The following is a 23,155-nucleotide window of genomic DNA, read 5'->3' as shown; positions in this document are numbered from 1 at the left end:
GGTGGCTTCTCTTGTTGCAGAGCATGGGCTCTAGGCTCACGGGCTTCAGTAGTTGTGGCACGCGGGCTGTAGAGAGCAGGCTCAGTGGTGTGGCGCACGGGCTTAGTTGCTCCGCGGCATGTGGGATCTTCCCAGACCAGGGATCGAACCTGTGTCCCCTGCACTGGCAGGCGGATTCTTAACCACTGCACCACCAGGGAAGTCCCTTGGTGTCTTAAAGCAATATAAATTTATCCTCTCACAGTTCTGGAAACCGGGAGTTTGAAGTCAAGGTGTCAGCAGGATTGATTCCTTCCTGAAACTCTGAAGGAGAATCCATTGCTCGCCTGTCCCCTTGCCCTTGGTGGCTGCTGGCCTTCTCTGCCCTATAGACTTACCACTCTAGCCTCTGCCCCTGCCTTCATGTGGACGTCTTCTCTGTGCTTCTCCTCACCACCTCTTCTCTTCTCAGGACACTGGCCATTGGATTTAGGGGCCACCCTAATCCAGGATGATCTCATCTCATAATTATGAGATCCTGATGATATCTAGCAAGACCCTTTTCCCAGTTAAGGTCACATTTGCAGGTTCTGGGTGGGTTTGTCTTTGCAGGGGAAGTCACCACCCTATTCAACCTACTGCACCTCCTTTCTGTTGTCAGACACAACGCCCCAACCTCCGGACCTGGGTCGGTGCTCCTTTCCCTCTTCCCGGCTTCCTTTGCCCTCTTTGTGTCTTCTCTTCAGACAGGCCTCCTCCCCTGACCACCCTGCCTGAGGCGGGTGCCTGCTCTACACTCTCTCTCTGCACCCTTTCCTAACGTTACAGGTATTATAATGATTTATAATTACTCATATGCATCTGCTCACTTGTTTTCACTGTGTCCTCCCCCACTGACCTTTGAGCTGTTGGGCCCCATCCTCCTTCCATGCCCACAGCAGACCAGCCCTCTGTAATGTGTACTTGACCACCTGACCGTCTAGACAGATGCTTGCTGAGAAAGAAGCAAACTTTCTGATCTTCCAGTGCTGCAAAACACACATCTAATATTGTCTTTCCTTAAAAAACCCAAAGGTTATTGTGAATTATTATGCCAAGGAGGTGGGTCACCAGGTAGGCCCCTTCCCTTGTACCATCTAGCCTCGCTGAGGCCCACAAGCTGTGAACAGCCAGGAATGGGGTCCAGGTGCCCCTGGGCATGAGGGCCATCTTCACCTGTGCCTTCCCTGCCCCAGTGAGGCTGTGCTCACAGCTAGAGGTGCTCAGAGCCATCTCAAGAGCAAGCTCCAAACATAATCTGGCTTTGTTTATTCCAAGTGAGAGAAACAATATGTTTTTGCTCCTATAATAGTTACGCCTTGGTAGTCGGTCCAGTCTTTTGCAATAACAGTGTAGCTCCATTTCCTGTTCTGAAGCAACAGGCTCTTTTCCCCCTGTAGTTTTCTACAAGGTTTCTCACCTTCATGGAACCACCCAGGTGAACGGGAGGAGAAGGGGCTGGCCTTAGGGAGCAGCTTTGCAGCAGTCCTGTTCCTTCCCAGGGAGATGCAGGAGCAGGGAGGGTTTGCTGAAGTCCAGGCAGTAGCTGTCAGCCTGCTTTTGCAGAGTGGCCTGAGGTGGTGATTGTTACAAAGCACAGCTGATGGAGGCCCCAAGCCAAGCTCTGACCAAAACAACGTCCTCTCCCGGCTCACTCCTTAAATCACCAGGCTCGCTGCCTTGAGATTTCCCAAGGATGTCCAAATCTCACTGCTATGTACATCTCCTACTTGGAACTCTCCCACCACCCTCTCCCCACCTCCTTCACATTATATTCCTGGCACCTTTCCCATCTTCTGCAGCTGGTTTATTCACTGTCCAAAATACTGGCAAAAGAGTCCCCCCATTTTTTTCTCTAGTCTTGGTCTTTACAGCTATTGGAATTTTTATTTCTTGCCAACTAACATCAAGGCTTTGAGGACCATCCGTGTTTTTAATCCAGCTTCCTAAGCTTGTCCTTTCCTGACATAATTTGTGTCGCTGTCGGTGGGAGTTTTTGCCAAAAGACTGCAAGGCAGAGAGTTCATCTCTAATGTGAATTCTGGTACCCCATCAGGAGGCTTGTGTTTGAGGGATGGCTGGGGATTAGGGTGGGGAGAAAAGGCTCCATTGATCTTGTGTGAAAAGCCAGCTCTGCACAGGAAGGATGGGGAGGTGAGTGGATCTTAGAAGCAGGAGTGCGTTAGGGTCACCACACAGCGTCCACACCCTGAGCATCAGGAAGGAAAGCAGCCCACCTCCTCCTAAGACCTTGGGGAGTGAAGTTATGTTCCTGTAATGGCTTTTTGCTTCCACAGTGAAACCCCCATACGTGTGCTTTTAACGTATCTGGTACTCACAGGGATAGTTTTTAAAAATCACAATTTTCTGCACTTGAGCCTAAGTTCCATGTGTTACTTGGTACTTTTCAGAGGAGGCCTTAACACTAGGATGGCGGCTGCCCTGTGGGGGCATTAGTAGCCCTGCAGCACTTTGATCCCGCGGCTGTGCCCTGCTTGCTCCTCAGAGCTCTTGGTGCAAGAACAGGAGGCAGAACCACTGAAGTCACCCTGTCTCTGGGTGGTGAGCGGGTCTTAACCACTGTGGTGGCTTTATCTTCTGATCTACCTTCATTCAATAGAGCAGAGCAAAAAACCCAAGAGCGCTGCCGCTCAGCTGCCTCTTGCTCTTTGTTCCACCTGAATGCTGCCTGTCATCCAGGGAAGGGGCAGACCTCCTGTCTGTGATGCTGATCATCTGAGCAGACCTTCGTGCTTCCCTGTTCTGTGCTGGGTCTGCCTGGGGCCCTTGGGACCCACCTGGCAGGAGCCGGTGCTACCCCACAGGAGCTCAGAGGGACTCGGCTTTCTCTCCAAACTTTCTCTCTGCTTTCCGGGTTCTCCCCCCAGCCTCTCTACCTTATGCTTTTCCTTGTTTTAAAAACCTGTCTGATGGTGTAATGTGCGGAAAGGGCACCTACCCTTGAGTATATGGCTCCCAGCACAGCACTGCTCATCACGGTGGAGCGCACGTGCTGGGCATGCATGCAGGTGCCTGTTGGCTCCTGATGCGTGTGTGACTGGGTGAGGGCCTGGTTTGCAGAGTGGCCATGCCATCCCCTTGCCCTGAGCAGCAGTAAACTTCCACCTGCCCCCAGCCTCCCCAGTGCTCGGTGCTGTATGTCTTTTCCACTCTGACCATTCTGGTGGGTGTGTAGTGGTATCTCGGTGAGGTTGTCCTGTGCGTTTCTTTCATAAGCAGTGAGGCTGAGCATCTGATTGTGTCTGTAGTTGCCACTTGGATATTCTTTCCTGTGACCTGCCTGTTCCAGTCATTTGGGTTTATGTCTAAACTCCTACTGTTGCAAGAAGGGGGACCCCTTCCAGGGCCCAAGAGTGGGCTCTTGTCTAACACTCGGAAATGAATTGTCCGAGGAATCACACGTGTTGACAAAGCAAGAGACTTTATTGGGAAGGGGTGCCCAGGCGGAGAGCAGCAGGGTAAGAGAACCCAGGAGGACTGCTCTGCCACGTGGCTCTCAGTCTTGGGTTTTAGGGTGATGGGATTAGTTTCCGGGTTGTCTCTGGCCAATCATTCTGACTCAGGGTCTTTCCTGGTGGCACGCGCATTGCTCAACCAAGATGGATTCCAGCGAGGATTCTGGGAGGTTGGCAGGACATATGGAATGGCATCTCCTCTCTCCTTTTGACCTTTCCCGAATTCTTCTGGATGGTGGTAGCTTGTTAGTTCTGCATCCCTTACCAGGACCTCGTGTTATAAGATAACTCATGCAGGTGGTTACTATGGTGCCTGACCGGCGTGGGTGGTTTCTGACAGTGGTTCCCCTAACTGTACTTTGTTCATATTAAGAAAGTCCTGATAGAGTACAAATAGAAATTGGGGATTGATATTGGAGAAGCATCTTGAAAATCCATCACACCCCCCATGCCTGTCTCAGTGGGTGAGGCTGGCATTCCTCACCTCACAGTAGCCAGTGAGTAGCCCCCATCCCTAACCTGCTCCTGCTGCAACCAGGAGCACTTGTGAGTCACACTTTCTTATCTCCACCACTTACTTCCCCACTGTGTGGTCATTTAATATATTGGAGCTTCGGTTTCCTCATCTGAAGGATGCAGTGAGGATCCCCCTTCTGATTCTTTGTGCCGACTTAATGAGGTAACGGTTATGGAGAGCAGGCAGAGTGTAAGCCCTCTGGGCATATTAGCATATGATCACTGTTAATGTGAAAGTGCCTCTGTTCTTACCTGTGTCCTCAAGGATGAGATTTCAATGTGCTGCCACCTCCCCTTGCATTTCCAAGGGTCTTCATGGAGCCTTGGAGCCCTTCCAGCCATTGTGGGAAAGGCTGAGCATTGGTCACAGACCTACTTCTAGCTCTCAGAAACAGACGACTCTATTCTACCACAAATCCTATTATGGTAACCATCCTTCATTTTAGCCATGTCAAGCTTGGTTTCTGTTATTTTAGCCTTCCTAGGTGCTTTGTATTTTATCCACACTGTATAACTCAGGGTAAGTGAGAACCCCAGCCCTCTGCTCCTCAGATTTTGGGAGGGTGATCTCTCCTGCCTGTGTTTGCAGCCCCAACACAGCATCTCCTGAAGGCCCTCTGTCCATACAACTCAAGCTTGGTCCACTCACCTGGCGTGGGTTCCTTGGTAAAGCTGGCCCCTCCTCCAAGTCTTCCCCCAGAACTTTTGTTCATAAGCTACTTGTGGACCTTCCCTTCAGACATGCCTTCCCCCTGCAAAGATTCTCTTCCGTCTTCTTTATGGCATGTATAGGGGGCCTCTTTCTGTGGTCTCAGCACCAGTGTATACCCAGGAGGCCCTCACTGGTATCATGGTAACACTCAGATGGCCTGTGTTGTTGACCCCGTCTTAAAGAGTGAGTGGGCTGAGTGCAGGGTCCTGCCACAGATCAACATATTGAAACTGGGATGATTTGGGTAGAAAATCATGCTGCTTGTGGATTGCTTCTCCCTTTTTCCATGCTGTTCAAAATAGTGACCCAAAGGAAAACTGAAAAAACTCTTTTGGTCTTTTTTTTGAACAGGGAAAGTTTAATGTAAAAAAGCATTAGCTATAACAGGTGATTGTAGTATTGGAGGATTAGCTGCTAAGATGTAAAGAACTCTAGAGACACAGGAAGAACAGATATAGGAAGCAGCCCCTATCTTCAGGTCTGAGTCAGGACACCCAAGGAAGGAACAAATATGGATGAGGGTGCCCCCCTCGCACACACACCCAGGGCTGAAATTCCTTGGACTTGTTGGAGAGGGTACAACCAGGGCCCACTAGATGAGGGAGACGTTTGCAGAGGTGCTGCACTGGTGGAAATCTCTGGAAAGTCACACTTAGTGGTGTCAGGGAAAACCATCCAAAGGAGAAACTAAATATGAGACCAGGCTGAGAATTTTCCCAAAGTGTTGATGTGCTTAGAAGCTGCCCTCAGAAGCTGCCTAGAGGGAGGTGGCATGCATCACAGGCCACCACAGGAGCCTACAGGGAGAAGTCATATATCAGAACCAGAGACAAAGCCTGTCCCTCCTCTAGGGTCTCTCTAGTAGCTGGTTCTGATAAAGCTTAGCATCATGGCTGCTTGACTGGAGAGCTTTAATTCTTCATATGGCTTCAAGTTACCATCTAGTGTCCTTTCATTTGAACTTGAAGCATTTCTTGTAGGGCAGGTCTGATGGTAAAAAACTTCCTCAACTTTTGCTTATCTGGGAATATCTTAATTTCTCCCTCACTTTTGAATGACAGTTTTGCTGGGTATAGAACTCTTAGTTGATACATTTTTTTTTTTCTTTGAGAACTTTGAATGTATCAACCCACTGACTTCTGGCCTCCAGGGTTTCTGATTAGAAATAGGCTTATAATTTACTGAGGATCTCTTGTCTGTGATGTGTTGCTTCTCTCTTGCTGCTTTCAAGATTCTCTCTTTGTCCTTTGACAGTTTAATTATAGTGCATCTCAGTGAATTTATCCTATTTGAATTGTAGATTCATGTCTTTCTTCAAATTCGGGAAGTTTTAAGCCATTATTTCTTCAAATAATCTCCCTGCTCCTTTTTTCTCCTTCTGAGACTCCAATAATGTGTATCTTAGTCCCCTTACTTGTTTCCCACAGATCCCCTCTGCTTACTTTTCTTTATTCTTTTTTCTTTTCATTCCCCAGACTCAATATTTCAATTCATAGGACAAATTCATAGAACAAATGTATATTCCTGATTTTTGTTTCTGCCTGCTCAAATCTGCTTTTGAACTCAACTGGTAAATTTTTCATTTCAGTTATTGTACTTTGCAACTTCAGAGTTTTTTTTCCTTTTTATAATTTCTATCTCTTTATTGATATTCTCACTTTTTCATGTATCATTTTCCTGTCTTTGTCTATGTCTTCCTTTAGCACTTGGAGCATCTTAAAGACTGTTGTTTTATAGTCTTTGTCTAGTAAGCCCAACCTCTGGGCTTCCTTCAGTTTCTACCAGTGTATTTTGTCCCTTTGAATGGGCCATACTTTCCTGTTTTTTTGTATGCCTTGTGATTGTTTTGTTGAAAACTGGACATTTGAATCTTACAATGTACCTCTGGAAATCAGCTTCTCCTCCTTCTTCACGGATTTACCGTTTCTTTGCTACTGAAAAATTTCTCTGTGCTGGGGATCAAACTGAAGAAGTGTAAGGTCTTCTCTGGCCTTTTCTGAGCCTTCATCTCTTCTTGGGCAAACCTAGTGGCTTTCTAAATTTTCCCATTTATGCAGTTGCTTCTGAATAACCTAATCCTTAAATATCTGGCTCCCAAAAGGAGAAAAAGAATTCTTTTAAATGTATTGCTCACTGAAATTCTCTGGTAGGGGTTGCACCTGGTAGGGATTGCAGCAGTGGTGGTCAGCCCCTATGCCCGTACCTCAGAAATCAAAAGCAGCACTGAGCAATCAGAGCACAGAACTCTGATATTTGGAGGACAAGGTCTTTATTGTCCACCCTGGCTCCAGAAAGCCACACCAGGAATGTAGGCACAGCTACCTGCCATGGGGCTAGGACATGGTGTACAGATAGCCACTACCACACTCAAGATTGAAATTGACCAAAATTAGCCGCAGCTTACCAGCCAAGCTTTCTCCTGGACGCTGCAAGCTTTCGGATAGACTCCAGAGTTTCAAAATAGTTACTTCAGGCAGTTTCTGCCAATACAGTTTTGGTCCAGGTGGAGAGATTCTTGGTGCTTCCTACTCCACCATTTTCCCTGACATCACTTTGTCTTTTGATCCTTTTAAGATAAATTCTGATAATATAGTTCAGTTCAGTCTAACTACTGTTTATTAAAGACCAGCCTGTGTAGGATTCTCTGCTTGAGGATGCAGAGGAATAAGAGGAAAACAGGAACTCAGCTGACTATTTCACAAGGTTGATGATAAGCAGCATAGCAGAGACCCAAGCAGGGTCAGGAGAGATTCCAGGTAGGAAAGAAAAATAGGCTGCAGGATGGAGGTATCCTTAAGGATGGGCAGAGAGTTAGGGATCGGAGAGTGGGGAAGATGGGGCAGTGAGCCAGATGAGGGCTGAAAGGAAACTTGCCTGTGGGAGAAGATTGGACGTGGAGAAGAAAGAGGATAAACAGAGTTCAGGAGGGAAGCATCCTGAGGCACATGTGGTATCGCATGGGCTGCCCCCTCCCAGGCCCACTTTCTGCTGTATCCAGGAGTTCTCTTATGTCACATCTAATCTCCTCTCCACCTACCTGCTGTGAGGCATAAAGGTAGTTGGTATATGAGGGTCAGTCAGACGTAAATCTGGAAAACTCAATTGATGGAGGAAATTAAAAAGGAAACTAAAACAAAGCTTGATGACAATTCAGGAAGTTAATTACATGACATGTGCAAATCTCAGTCCACACCCTAAGGTGTGTAGGAAACGTAGCTTCCTTTATTTTTTTAGCAACAACCTAATTTGTATTTTTGAACTCCATTCTAGTCCATGTTGGATTCCTGATCACTTCAGGAGTTTTTGCCCCATTTTCCCTGAGTCCACGTCTAAGTTAGGTTGAGGATGCATCTGGTTATTGTGATGTCTGGTGTATTCATCTCCTAGGGCTGCCGTAACAACCCTCTAACTGGGTGGCATAAATAATAGATTTATTCTCCCAGTTCTGGAGGCTAGAAGTCCAAAATCAAGGTTTGGAAGGGTTGGCTCCTTCTGAGGGCTGTAAGGGAGAATCTGGTGGTTTACTGGCAATCTTTGGCATTCCTTAGAGTGTAGAATCATCACCCTGATCTCTGTCTTCATCTTCACATGGCGTTCTCCCTGGGGGTGTCTGTCTCCAGATTTCCCCTTTTTATAATAACACCATTCATACTGAATTAGGAGCTCACCCTACTGTAGTGGTCCTATTTCCAAGTAAGGTCACAGTCTGATGCTCTGGAGGTTAGGACTTCAGCATATGAATTTTAGAAAGGACATAATTCAACCCACAACTTCTTACCATAGAGCATCTCTGCCTCACCCATTTCTTCTCTGGTCCCAGCCATGGGATGTGCAACTCGCCTGTTGTAGAAAAGATGTCCCTCCTGCTGGTCCACATGGTTCATCAGGGCCAGGCCCTCTCTGTTCCTTCTGCACCATGGTTTGTGGCACAGAAATACATTCATCTACCCACACTTGGCACTTGGGCCTGGGGCTCCTGGGGAGGTGGTCTGAGGCTCCATCTATCTGAGCATGCCATGCAGTCGTTTCCCTGAGCTCTAGCTGCCTCCCTGGTACTATGGGCAGGCAAACGAACAAAGGATCCCTCTCTTCTCAGATGTCATAAGCCTTAGAGAGGTTTTGCTGTTCCCTAACTTTGAGATCAAAACTCAGAACCCTCTGTGGAGCCACTAGCGTATGTAATCTCTCAAGGCTGCCTCCACTCCCAGGTGGGAGAGGTGTTGTCTGGGGTGTATGAGGTGGGCATGGAGGTATGAGCGATGCCCTTCCTCCTACTCCAGATGTTTCCTTGAACACATTTATGTAGACCAGGGGCCAGCAAGCTATGGCCCATGGGTCAAATCTGGCCCACCACTGGTTTTGTAAATAAAGTTTGATCGGCACATAGCCACACCCTTTTGTTTACACATTGTCTTGTGTTGGGTTTTGTCCAGCAGTGGCAGAATTGAGTAGTTGCAACAGAGACTGCGTGGCCCACAAAGCCAAAAAAATTGACTGTCTGGCCCTTTGCAGAGAAAGTTTGTGGATTCCTGGTATAGATTATTGTGACACAAAAGCCTAAAGACTTCTGCCACCTTCTGCTGTCATATCTCTTCCATAAGGCAATCATCATAGGGTGGTCTTACTGTCTGAACACAAGAAATGGCAAAGAGAGGAAAGGAAATATTCAAAATGAAATGGTTAGTGTATCAAAAAAATGTCACCTTGCTAACAGGTGTATATAGTTTGTGAAAAGTCATTGAGTGGAGCAGGTGTGATTTGTGCTGAATTTCAATAAAAAAGTGCCGGGGGAATGGTGAGGTGGGGGGGGGGGGGACAATCTTACTCCATCATGGTGCTCTTGGCATCGTGGAAGTAAAGGGCACCATTGAGGTTGCCCAGGTCAGAGTCCTAAGAGGACATCCAGGGCCTCGTGGAAGAGCTGGGCAGAGACAGCTTCAGCCAGCTGGGCCAGGGTCCTGCTGCTCCTCCTCAGTGCCCCTCTCATGTGCAGACATGGCCAGAGAACACAACTGGGTCTCCTGCACTGGTTAAAGCCCCAGCCTAAGCACAGAGCATCTAGGACCCAAGACCACAGCATGGAGCACGTGTGGTCTCACGCTTGCCTGGTAAGGGGTGCAAAACTGGGATCCGGCTGTCTCTACCCGAAGCCCATGAACAAGAGAATTAATCATTCTTATTCTTTTCATTACAGAGTAAATGAGAGCTATTTATTTGCCCATCCTGAAACTTAGTGACCTCTGGAGTATAGCTAGGAGCCATTTAAAGGTCTTCATTTTGTAGGAGACAAAAAATCAAAAAACCCACACACACCAAAAATTCCCCTTGGGGTTTTCAGTGTTACAGATGGTCAAGTTTTAAGTTCAGATGAAAGACACAATTTGTGGATCTTGGTGAACTGATTGATCCTCACTGCATTCTAATTCCAGATGACCTTGATTTAGAGTTCTTGGATGCATTTTTCTGATGGCTCACTTAGCATGTCGTCATCGTGGGCCTGGGATTGCTGAGAGATGGTGTGTAAGAGGAGAGGGGGGTTGCTTTGGAAACTTCGCCTGCCCCTTCCCCCTCCAGAAAGAGAGGCCGAACCTGAGCACCCCTGCTATTTCCGCAGCCTGTCTGGTTAACGCAGACCACCCTCTTCCTTCTAGCCCGGGGCCTGGAGGCACGCACTGCCTGGGCGCCAGCGTGGAGCACGCAGTCTGTGAGAACTTGCCCTGCCCCAAGGGCCTGCCCAGCTTCCGTGACCAGCAGTGCCAGATGCATGACCGGCTGAGCAGCAAGAAGAAGGGCCTGCTGACAGCAGTGGTGGTTGACGGTAAAAGCATATGGCGCATCCTTTCAGAGTGGCCTCCCTACCCGCCTCCCCAGCTCCCCAAAACCATAAACACCTCCTAGGAAAACCCAAAGGGCATCCCCACCCCCACAATCCACCCAAGAGGACACTCCAGTCCTGCCCAGCTCAGCCGTGGACCCACAGGGAGTTGAACTTGGATGACCCAGCTCTGTGAGATTTCCCAAAAGCAGCTGTGAGGCAGGCAGTGGACCAGATCCCTCCTGCCTGCCCCCTACCCCCGTTCTGTTCACAGCAAGGCGGGTGCGCTGGCAGCCTGCCATCTAATACCCTGTGCTGCCGGGCCCAGGCCAGCGTTGAGGAGAGCGAGGCTCTGCAGGAGCAGGACAGCGGGTTTGTGTGTCTGCTGTTTCTCTTTCCAGTGGTGACGCTTTCTTGCATTTCTTTTCTTGGTTCATCTTGGGTTGGCTCTTACTCTTCGACGGGAGTGTTTGGGGAAAGTTTTTTTTTTATTTTAACTTAGGTAACATTGGTTTATAACATTATGTAAATTTCATGTGTACAACACTATATTTTTCACTTGTGTATACACTACAGTGTGCTCCCCACCAGCAGTTAAGTTTCCATCCATCACCATACAGTTGACTCTCTTTACCCTCCCCCCACACCCCCTTCCCCTCTGGTAACCACTACCCTGTTTATTGTATCTATGTGTTTGTATTTGTTTTGTTCCAGGACAGTTTACAACTTGGGGAAGATGATAATAAGCACAGGTCACATTTTCTTTCCCAGAGTTTTCTCCCAAATCAAGAGACTCTGCCCACTGGACATTACAAGCATTTCCAGTGGCTGATAAAATTTGAGGTGGGGTATCAGGTCTATAGGATTTGTTATGTTTGTTTATTGTCCATAAGGATCTCCCAGGGCCTAGTTCAGGGTTTTTTATGCTTAAAATTCTGTTCATCTTCAGGAAAAAAGAGTGTGTTATAATGATGACAACATGGTCCCATTTATGGAACATACCATGTGCCAGGCTCAAGTTAGCTCTGCTTATATCATCTCATTAAATATGCAAAACCACCCATGCAGAAGGTGAGAGGTTACAGGTTACGTGACACGTCTAAGCTGCTGCATGAGGAGCAGGGAGGGAACTGAGCCCAGTTCCGGAGGAGCTGACTCAGAAGATAACCAGCTGGCTTCCAGTAAGACAGAAAGATTTCACGAGTGCTGAGTGAGGATGCTTCAATAAGAACTCAAGCAACTGGGCCTGATTTTTACACAGCCTCTGAGGTATTTTGCAGGAGGCAAAATACTTTGCAGGAGAATGAGGTTCCTGTGCCAGGACTTAGGTTTCTTCCCTGTGATCTGAAGAACCTCTGAAATATACACTCTGTTACAAGCTCAAGCGTGCATAACTATGCCGGGGGTAGGCCCAGGCAGCACAGGGAATAATGGCCTCAGATCCGCAGCTTTTAACCCAACAACCTGACCCATCACCTTCAAACTGACGTGGGACATTCTAAACCAGAGCAGAGAATACCTACCCACCCAGCCGTGGGCTCATTTTAAAGCATCGGGGAGTTCCCCCAGACGTTTTCCTTTTTTACAAAGACCACCACCTTTGGGAGCTGTGTGATTATAGCCACCCTGTCGCCTAACCAGCAGATTTCCAGGGAGGTGGAGCCTTCACACCCTCGGCTTTCCCTGCAGACTAGGGAGAGAGGAGACCCATGCTCCCAAACAGGGGACAGGCAGCTGGAGGCTGGGGCTCACAAAAGAGCCTTGTGGCTCTGCCTGGGCATTCGTCTGATGCAGGAAGACATTTGAGGCTTCTAGACGTCCCAGGCGCACTCGGACCCCTAATCGGAAGGAAGATAGTGCTGGCAGGGGCTGCCGTGTTTGCAGCGCAGTGGCAGGTTTTGATGAGAAGCAGCTTCATTTCCAAACCTTCAACCATCCCCAGACTACCAGATAAGGATGGTTTAGGTCCCCTGTCTGTCCTCTCCCACGTCTTGGGAGCAAGAAGAGGTCAGGTCTAAGACAGACTCACCCACTCTCATTTCCTCTCTGCCATGTGCAAGGCCTTGTTATTCTTTCCTTGGTCTCTTGCTCCAGTTTTCAGTTTTCCTGCCTCATTTATTCAATGCAGAAATCCCACTGAAATGTCTGTTTTTCCACAGATTTCTCCAAGTCCAGATTAAACTTTTATTTTACTTCTAACCACTTTTGGATCACTGAGCTCCTTGGTTCCTTATCATTACAGTGGCTGAGGCTGATGTCTGCCCAGATCCCCCTTACAGGAAGCCTCCAAGTACAGCTATTTGGGGAAGCTCATTGGGTTCAGAATGTGTTTTTACCCACTCGCTTTTTGTTTCTGCCAAAGCAATAAATAATTATAGCCAGAGTGCCACCACCTTTGATCTGAAAAGTGGAACCCTACTTGATAAGGACAGTAAGCCCTCTGCCTTTGAAGGAGAGACCCCAAGTACAGGGCTTTGCAAGGGTAGCTTGACACATCCCCCTCTGGGGTGGAATTGTCATGACTTCTTGCATATTTGGTTTCATTTCCTTCTCAAATATAAACAGAAGCCAGCGGGGGTTTTTTTGTTTTTTTTTTAAGGAGAGTTTCATGAGGATAAAAACAAAATAATAAATGGCCAATTCAGAAGGTAGGGGGAGAATAAAGATTATAAGTGTTCCTGTCACAACTCGGTTTATAAAAGGCACAATTCTAGCTCAGCCATGAGAGGAACGATTCCTGTGGTTGGGCTCTGGGCTCTTCTGAAGCCCATTATGACTGCCCTATTCATAGCGTTGCTATCGCTGTGGAATTCTTTGGCGAGTGACGCACAGTTCAAGAAAGGGGAAGCTATATTTTTTTCTTTTTTCTCTTATTGAAAAAAAAAAAAAAAAAGGGAATTCTTGCAGAGGTAGATTTTCCAAGGGAGGGCTCAGGACCACAAATTCATACCACCTCCAAAAGAAGACAAAGACTTTCCTTAGAAAATATTTCTAAGTGGAAAAGCCTTTAGACAGAAACCCATTGAGATGGCCTGTTGCCAAACCCACCCCCTTTCTGCTCTCACTGTGGAATCTCATTTAAGTGGAAGCCTTCAAGAGTTTAGTCCTCCCCGCCCAGACCAGCAGGCCACGTGCCCATGGAAGTGTCAGAGGCCTTGGCGAAGGCCGTGTCTGGAAGTGGAGGTGCTTTCCCAGCTCCCTCTCCCAGCTGCCTCTCCCCGACATGGTGGAACTCCCTCTGGGTCTGAGCCTCCCAGGGGATGGAAGGTCTGATGGTCAGGGCTCTCTGACTCCAGCTTGACCACTCCGGCTAGAGCTGCTTAATGTAAAAGAGAGTGGTTGCGAAGATGCAGGGTATCTCACAGGTCCCCAGGGCCGGGATGAAGGTCTGGGGCCAGGGCCTCTGAAGATGTCAGGACCTTCTCTCCGTGTTCACCACAGCCTGCGTTTGTGACCCATTTCTTCCTGCCCCCGCTACAGACTGGCTTTCTTCTCACAACTTGTCCACGTACAGGCTGATGGGCAGCCCACTGCACCTTTTATAAAGTCTTCATCCTGTATTCAAATCCTTTGGGGCCAGATGTGGTTGGGAGTTCAGAGCATTTTAGGTGTTAGAAAAATAACAACATGCATCAACCATATATTATTTAATATCCCAGTGGGGTCCTGGGAAGCACCCCGCAGTCAGACACACAGACATCTCTACCAGGTAACCCATGAACAGTCTCTAAGTGGGGTACTGAGTACTACCAACAGTCTCATGTCAGTCAAGGCTAATTTTGCTGCCTAATGTGTCTGCCAAATATGTTTTTAAAAAAAATGCTTGCAGTTTTCAGAGCTTTTGGATATCTGAATTGTGGATGAGGGAGTGTAGACTTCTTAGAGATCCATCAACCATGAGCAGACAGAACCTCTCTATCTAATTTCAGTGCTGATTTCCCAGGAGAGAGACTCTGATTGGTCCAGCTGTGGTCAGGTGGCCATTCTTGGTCCAATCAACTGAGGCCCCCTGAGGCCTGCCTATGAGGTTGTGGTGGAGAGAAAGACTCTGATTGGCCCAGCTACAGTCATGTGGCCACTGCTGGTCCAATCAGCTGAGGCCTGGCTATGGGGTCATGGTGAGCAGCTTTGGGGGTAGGGAGCTGAGCAGCCTCCTCAGCGTGTATACCCCACAGAGGGCCAGGCAGGGCTGGGGTGAGCACCTGTGATGGCCTCAAAATTAGTGTCTCCACCTTAGTAAGACTTTGTAACCACTGGCAGAGAAAGAACAAGAGCACTAAGAGCCACAAGTATCGTCTGCACCATCCTCGTCCTGGAGCACAGGGGGGAGCCCTCCAAGCCCCCACCAAGCAGATGTGGTGGTGTGGCTCTTAAGACCCCAAGCCCATCTCACATGCCCTGTCTGTGGCTTCCCCATCCAAGTGTAAGTCCTGACGACAAGTGAACCAGTGAGAAGCTGGGACCCACCCCAAACAGTCAGCCTCAATCCGAATTTAATCTCAGCACACAACAGCCAGGCAAGAGGGATGTTCCAAGCTTCTTTCCTTAGAGTGTGTTGTTGTATAACTTTTAAGAAGATTTGACCTCCTTCTGTACAACTGTGGATGTAGGAGTGTTGACACTGCCCAAAGCTGAAATCCAACACCTCATGTCATTTATCAGGAGATTAATTGCCCACCGAGGGCAGCTTGCAGGGGAATATTCAGAGAATTTCGAGAGGTTCTGAGCTGCCTCGTGTTTTATAAAGTTTATCCTGAGACATAGTGCTACACCTTCCTAGAGGTGTGAGGTGCCCTGAATTCTGAGCAGAATCCTCAGAAAAGGAGATGGACAAATGGAGAGAGTTCCAGCTGAGCAGAGGAAGGAAGTATTACCTCTGGACTCTGTTGTGGGGCCTGGGGCTCCCAGACTACCGTAGCCACGGGGGACCGTGTCTGCAGGTGGGAGAGTGGAATACAGGTGGAGTTGAGTGTACCCTCTTGCCTGGGGTCATGGTCAGAATCCCTCCATCTGAGGTTGGGACCACCTGCTTTGCAGAGTCTCTACTTCCCTGATGTTCACACCAAAGAGCCGAGAAAGGGATCTTCATCCCTTTTAAGTCTGGTCTTTCTAACTTACCTCAAAAGAGCCTCTACTTTTCTACCCAAATCCCATTTTCATCTCTGCCTAAATCAGAGTATACACTCAGAAACGTTCATAAAACTGGTGGTTTGTTTTCAGCAGCACCATTTTGCCCTCTTGGTATCTTTGACCCCCAGAGTTCTCCATTCAGAAAGAAAACAGTGATGGTGGAAAGAAACCAGGATGGGGTGAAGAGGCCAGGGTCTGGCTCTGCCAGCTGAGGGACTCTGGGCAGCCATGCACGTTCTCTGAGCCTGTGTGCTTGTCTGTAAGATAGAATGATGACAGCACCCACCTGAAATGCATAGACACTACTTAGCATGCTGCATGGCACCATCATCATTACTACTGCTACTGAACGAATCTCCTCAAAGCTCAGTGACTCCATATACTGAGGCAGTACTTCAGTTTAAATGTAATCCATAGTTTTGAAACTGCTTTGTCCAAGGGATCCATTCTTACAGTGACACACTAGAGGAAGCCCAGTATGTGGACAAGGTATAGCCATCCATTCAAGATGGGGGCTGTGTGCTGCCTCTGTCTCAGTGGCTCTCTGAGATGCTCAAAGGAAACCTCAGGGTCCCAAAGAGCACCTCCAAAATCTTGTCAAGTTAGCCTCCCAGAACCTGATCTCTGTTTACGTTTTAGTGTCCCATAGTTCTCCTTTCACTGGCTACCATCTTGGGTTATTCCATCTAAATGGAGGGACAACTGCCCCCAGCTTGCCAGCTGGAGAAATGGATCATTCCTTCTAGTATGCCCTGTCCTCTGACAGCTCAGATCAGACCCATGAGGCTTTTCACAGTATGCCTCATCGGGGATTTGCTGTGTACTTGTCTACAAGACCACCAGGGCCTTGAAAGGCATGCATGACTCATCTTTCTTTCCCAAGCAGTGCCAAAAGGGTGCCTTGTGTGAGAGAGGGGCTCCATCCATGTTTGTTAAATGAATAAATGAATCATTGTTACTTTGCTTACCTGGGAATCTACCCTTCACAGCAGATTTCCCTCCCCCACAGCTAACTGGAACAGCCAAGTTGAACATCTCCACTGTGCCCCTGTAGCTTCTTTCTAGTGTTCTAAGACAAGACTTATTTTGTTGATCATGTTGATCAGCAGCACTCCATGGGAGAGGAGCTCTATGGAAAGCTGTTGAACACAGTGGCAGTTTAGTGAATGTCACCCAATCACAAAAGCTCCAGAACCTGGATAAGACAACATGTCTGCTCTGACAAGAACTCTCCAGCTAGGATGCCAAGGTCTACTGAGGCCAAGTCAGCTCCGGAAGCCTTTTTTTTTACCCCTGCCCTTGCTCACCTGAGACCACCAGAAGGACCCACTGGGGAAGGTTCATGGTGGAGACAAAGGGCCTGGCAGAGACAGCACAAAGATGTTGGTGTATCTCTCTCTGGAAGTTCCTTTGCAAAATAATTGTATAAACCACATTAGAATTAGGTGACTGAGAGAAAGAGAGAAAAGGTGCATTTATCTTTCTCAATTGTGTACAAAAGAACAAAATCCATTCATTTATTAAAAAATAAATAATCCTGAAGCTTTCCCACTAAGATCAATTACAAGACAAGGAAGTCCCCTTTCACCACTACTTTTTCAACATCATACTGGAAGACCTAGTTAATGCAATAAGACAAGAAAAGGAGATGAGAGTTACAGTAAGTCTCCTACATACAAACAAATTCAGTTCTGAGAGTGCGTTCATAAGTCCAATTTGTTTGTAAGTCCAACAGAGTTAGCCTAGGTACCCAACTAACACAATCGGCTATTTAGTACTGTACTGAAATAAGTTTATAATACATTCGCATCTTTGAAAGTTCGCAACCTAAAGGTTCATGTGTAGGGGACTTACTATATACAGATTGGGAAGAAAGAAAACTATCTTTATTTGCAGATGACATAATCATCTATGTAGAAAATCCAAAAGAATCAACAGAAAAAACCTCCTGGAACTAGTAAGGGATTATAGCAAGGTTTCAGGATATAAGGTACATGTACGAAAGTCAGTCGCTTCCCTATATAAGAACAATGAGCAAGTGGAGTTTGAAATTAAAAACACAATGCCAGGGACTTCCCTGGAAGTCCAGAGGTTAAGACTCTGCACTTCCACTACAGAGGCCTGATCGGGGAACTAAGATCCTGTATGCCGTGCCGTGCAGCCAAAAAATAAAAATAAAAGGAACACTGCTGAAATTCTTAAAACAAAAACAAAAACACAATGCCATTTACATTAGCACCCCCAAAATGAAATAATTAGGTATAAGTCCAACAAAATATGTTTAAGATCTATATGAGGAAAACTACAAAACTCTGATGAATGAAATAAAACAATTACAAAAATGGGGAAATATTCCATATCAATGGAAAGACATCAAGATGCCAATTCTTTCCAATTTGATCTAGAGATTCAGGGCAATCCTGATGAAAATTCCAGTAAGTTATTTTGGGCATATCAACAAACTGACTCTAAAGTTTATATAGAAAGATGAAAATATTTACCAAGTCCTTCTGTGAGCCAGGTCCTGGGACTGACCTGGGGACAAAAGATCGAAGTTCAGTTCCTTGTCCTCCAAGGGCTCCCATTTCCATCAGTCCTTCAATCTAAAGGGAATTACAATCCATCCCCTTCAAACTCCTGTAGCAACAGGACCCACCTTATAAGAAATCCTCTTGTATATGGGAGTTGCTCAAACAATTATAGGACAGTAGGATTTGAGGGCTTTAATGGAGGTGTGTGCAAAGTGCAGATAGAGAGTCCAAGTCAGAGGTGGCATGAGAAGAGAGAGCTCTGGAGTGGAAGTTTCTGGGGTGCCAGGAATCTTCCAGAAAGCTAAGTGCAGGGAGAGATTTCCAGGCAGAGGGAACAATCTAGGCAAAGGCGTGAGATCTTGGCATGTTCTGGGAGCTCACTTCGTTCCAGCAGCAGCAGAAACCAGGGTTTCCATCCTGCCTGGGGACATGGCTCTTACAAGTTGTCCTAGAGGCTTCTGTGTCCCCTTTCTGTTCCTTATTCCTGCTCCGTTTCTTCCAGGGCCTTCTTACCACATACCACAGCGCTGCAGCTTTTATCCAGCGGCTGGGGAGCACTAAAGCTTTAGCAAAAGCCACTGCCGTGGAGACGCCCCTGGGCCTGCTCCCCTCACTGGGAGGCCTTCTTGTTCGCCTCCTCCCCCTTTCCCACCCCAGGCTCACCCTTGATACATAGTCAGCTTGCTTAGAGGTTAGCACACGACAAAATGTTTGTTCTGCCTGGTATTTTTAATACCTTAAGGAAAAAGAAATACTGTATCTTTGCAAAGGATAAAGAGAACAAGGTACAGAAAAGCCCACAGTGCTCTCACCTCTGTGTCATTCACCTGATTTCTCCATTTTCTGTTTCACGTGTTCCAAGGGCTGGGTGCAACGTGTGCCATGTACCTGTGACCTTGATCCCATGCCGACTTCTCATCTCTTGGGCTGGCCTGTCGCCCACATGCATCTGCACCCTGCATGGCCCCCAAACCCCATCCCACGTCAACGTCCACCCCTTTCCCTCCTTAGATAAGCCGTGTGAACTCTACTGCTCGCCCCTCGGGAAGGAGTCCCCGCTGCTGGTGGCCGACAGGGTCCTGGACGGCACGCCTTGCGGGCCCTACGAGACCGACCTCTGTGTGCACGGCAGGTGCCAGGTGACGTGTTTTCCTTGTGTCCTTGGCAGGGCTTTGGAGGGGAGGCTCCCTCCAGAGGGGCTCAGGGTGGCGGGGGCCTGGGTGAGGAATTACATCGGTGATGCTGCCACCTGCAGCCTGGCACCCCTCCCTCCCGCAGCAGTGACTGAGCATGAGGCCCAAGTGCAGGCCAACCAAGAGATGAGGTGCTGAAAGAGTAGTGGCAACATGGGTCATCTCAAAAAACTTGGAGTAACTTTAGACATCATGACAAAGGGAAGAGCAGATAGACTACTAGGTGGGACTGGAAGATGTGTATGAACATACGTTTTTGGACAAGCTGTGCTTGTTTAGCTATAAAAGATATAGTAAAACTGAGCATATGCCTTCACAGGTGGTACCTGGGTATGTGACTATGGTTGGCTTTTGGGACTGCTCCACCCGCTGGAATATAATCCCCAAACCCATCATGATGTTGGATGTCTGTGATTCATTAGCATGATGAAAGATGTCATTTAAGAAGACAAAAAGAGAAAGGAGGGAGGGAGGGTGTCCGACCATTTCAACCCTAGTGGATTTTTTTCCCTGCAAAGTCCAAACTAGTCTAAGACTAGGATTTTTCAGGGAAAAACTTGACAGTATCCAGACTCCTTTGGCACTGCCTGGCTTTGTTATCAAATACAAATATGTAGGGGTGATAGACACTTGGTGCCCGAGAGTCTTGGCCAGGCATCCTCCCAGGGAAGGAGGGGCGACAGGCCCTCAGGGCTGCTGCATTGTAGCAAAGAATGGGCAGAGCCTCTGGCGGAGATGTGGACAATGATCTTATCATTATCATTGAAAGAAAAATGGCTGATGGTTCTGGTTCTTTGGTAAACCTGCTAGCAAGCCAAGTGCAAGATCTGTTTCTGTCCTAAATTATACACTTGCATGGGCCATGGTGCAGCCCAATGACGTATGTTCCTTTAGCAAACATTTCCCTAGTTAAAAGCACTTGTATTCTTTAGAGCAGCACCAGCTGAGCCACCTCCAGCCTCTCACCAGCATCTTCTGCAGTGTTCTTATCAATGTGGAAACATTTCTAAGAATCCTGAAATTTTCTGGCCAGTGCGGTCCACGTTAAGTGGCCAGACATGATTTCAGCTCTAAGTGATCAGTGCCAGTGTGCCCCTTCCGTGACATTGGTTCTAACTGCAGCCTTTTCAATTAGGGAATCTCCCCCATACCATGACAGTGAAACTCTCAGTCCTTTAGTGAGTACAGCAGGGTTTTTGAGATGCCACTCAAGGTATTTCAATAGCCTTAAGTGTGCAGTCCTCAGGGCACCATCGAGCCAGAGCCTGCCCTGCACTTGGGTGTGACACGAATGACATGTGTACACTCGCCTTCCCATTCCCACCCCCATCCCATTCCACCCCCCAGTCCATTTCAAATGCCTCTACCACCATCTTCATTGCATATACTCACCCTGCACTGAGACTTAGTGCTAACCAAGCACGACCCCTCAAGGCAGGGGGCACTAGAGCACGGAGGTGCAGATGGTGGCCCCTTTCACAGTGCTCTACAGCAGGTGGGGTTTAATGCTCCTTAGAGCCTCACCCTGACAATGGGGAGACCTCTGCCTGCCAGTTCTTGGAAGTACCGTCTCCTCTACCTGGAAGCATCCCAGTGACCCACTGCCTCCAGGCCATCCACCAGTCCTAGCAGAAGGACCGCTGTCCTGGGAGATGGCAGCACACCTACCAGCAAGCACCTCATGAGAGAAACAACTTGCTTTCTGAAGGAAGTTAAAAATCCCATCTGTAATTTTTCTAGTAGTGCTCATTCTTCAGAGAGAATCTATGAAGGTTAACTTTAGCCCAAGGTTAACTCAATTCTCACAAAAATCCAAATTAGTAAAGTCAGAGCTAATGAAGTTTTATAATAACATTGAGCATATTTAAATAAGACTATAAGAAATTAAGTACGAATACAGTATTTATGCCTAGTTACAGTGATTGCCAAAGTGGAAAGTTCTGGATTTCTGTGGTCCTTGTGAATGAGTAAGGCAAAGAATATTGGTTAAAGAGAAGAAGAGTAATAGTAATAAAAAGATATCTCAGGGGTTTTGTGAGCAGAGGGTCTGTACCTATTCATCAATGTCATTATCTAATTATAGTGGATAAAAGGTAGAAATCATCCATGTTTTATGTAAGACAGCACTTCCAGAAATGTTGCCATGGTTTACTTGCTAGTTTTTCCCACTGTTCCCTTCAGCTATAAATTTTGCTATTTTGGGGTAGCAGAAGGAGTTCTGGGAAATTCTGAGAAACATGGTGACTAGTTGGTGGGGAATGGCAGGGACGAGAGGCTCCAAAATGGCATTTTGAGAAGATTCCACTAAGCTCCACATAGCAGGCTGATTCAAACCATAACATGAAACACGGAAATACCATTTTACTCTGTTTTATGAGGACTGAGTTAAGTTTCATTTCAGTGAGTCACAAATTACTTAACATGCTGAAATGAAACTTAACAGTGCTCATAAAAGTGGGAGTGAGTTGGGGGAAGAAACACAAACATTGTCTATTTTTCAGCAAGTCCCTATAAATCAGGAGTCCCATCATTAATGATTCCTACTGTTGGCCTGCAGAAGCAAGGAAATCAAGTTAATACGCCTCTAATGTGCAACTTGCCTCAAAGCTGCTGACCGGCAGTGGGTGAGTCAAATGGATGGACATGTCTGCATGGACCTGGGACCAGATATGCTTGGCTTTTCTTTAAGGCCTCATCAGCTAACGTACACTTGCAGCCAATGTACTCCGATTACAGTCACATTTCCTTGGGACCCTAACTTGTGTACATATCCCTGGCTTGATGAACACCAAAACAAAACACCTTCAGGGCGTATAAGCTTATTCAGTGGAGGGATTGTGTCTGATTGTCTGTGTTCTCCAAGGGGCTGACTTAAAGGACAGACAGCCTCTGATTGCATTTTGCAAAGAAAAAAAGAGTGGGTGGGTCACCTGCTCTTAGGACTTCAGCGATTCTGGAATCTGGAGCTTATTTCAATGGACCATTTTCATTGCCCAGAATTTATTGGCCTCTTATTTTGTGGTCTATTAGGCAAGTGGAATTACTGCTAGAATCTAGGAGAATTATAAGAGGCTCTGGCCTCAGAGTCCCCCTGTGTAAAAAGGGGTAACAAGCATGCAGGAATCTGTACCGGGTGTTTCTGCATGCATGGGCCTTTCAACAGTGCTGAAACTTTATCCACAGCAGTGCTTAAAACTCTGAAGTCATTCCCTGTATCCCTTTTATCTGATTAACCTCCCATAGCAACTTCTGGATTAAGCCAGCAGACTGAGCCACATGTTCACCCCTCTTCCATCCCAGGACTCCACTAATCCAGTGGTTAAGGCAGCATAGCACAAACCATGGTGGTGAAGAGAAGCAGAGGCCACCCTTTGACAAGAGGGCAGAAGTGGATGGAAGTTTCACTGAAGAAACAGAGGCCAGAACTGGAACAGATGGAGAGTCAAAACCAAAAAGAAAGCAAGATGCTTGAGGAAGTCTAGGACTTGGGAATGGAAGGTGGGAGGGAGGAGTTGGCTGAAAATAATGAGTTACCATTGCTGACCATGCCCAGCCTGGCACTGGGAGCTTGACGGGCTGTTAGGGAATTATCTTCAGGCTCTTTTCCGAAGTTGTGTGATAAGCTGTTCAGGGACAGCTGAAGCAGGGGAGGGACCCCAGTACTCCAGCATAGCGCCCACCCTCTGGGACTGGGGGCAGAGCCCAGCTTCCCTCCCGCCAGTCCCGAATGGAAGACTGCCACCCTCGCATCTGGAGTTCCATCA

At 47.4% G+C, this 23,155-nt stretch overlaps 1 protein-coding gene across 1 annotated transcript in view; it reads left to right on the top strand.

Annotated features, from left to right (window-relative positions):
* Positions 1-23,155, top strand: part of ADAMTS17 (ADAM metallopeptidase with thrombospondin type 1 motif 17) — a 346,933-nt gene that overhangs the window by 219,818 nt on the left and 103,960 nt on the right. Inside the window, exons 13-14 of the mRNA XM_036844635.1 lie at positions 10,374-10,540; positions 19,210-19,337. Of these exons, the coding sequence (XP_036700530.1) occupies positions 10,374-10,540; positions 19,210-19,337 (295 nt within the window). The remainder of the gene's footprint in view (positions 1-10,373; positions 10,541-19,209; positions 19,338-23,155) is intronic.

Source organism: Balaenoptera musculus, chromosome 2, assembly GCF_009873245.2.
Source record: "Balaenoptera musculus isolate JJ_BM4_2016_0621 chromosome 2, mBalMus1.pri.v3, whole genome shotgun sequence".
NCBI classification, from domain to species: Eukaryota; Metazoa; Chordata; class Mammalia; order Artiodactyla; family Balaenopteridae; genus Balaenoptera; species Balaenoptera musculus.
This window is presented reverse-complemented; position numbering and strand designations above follow the sequence as displayed.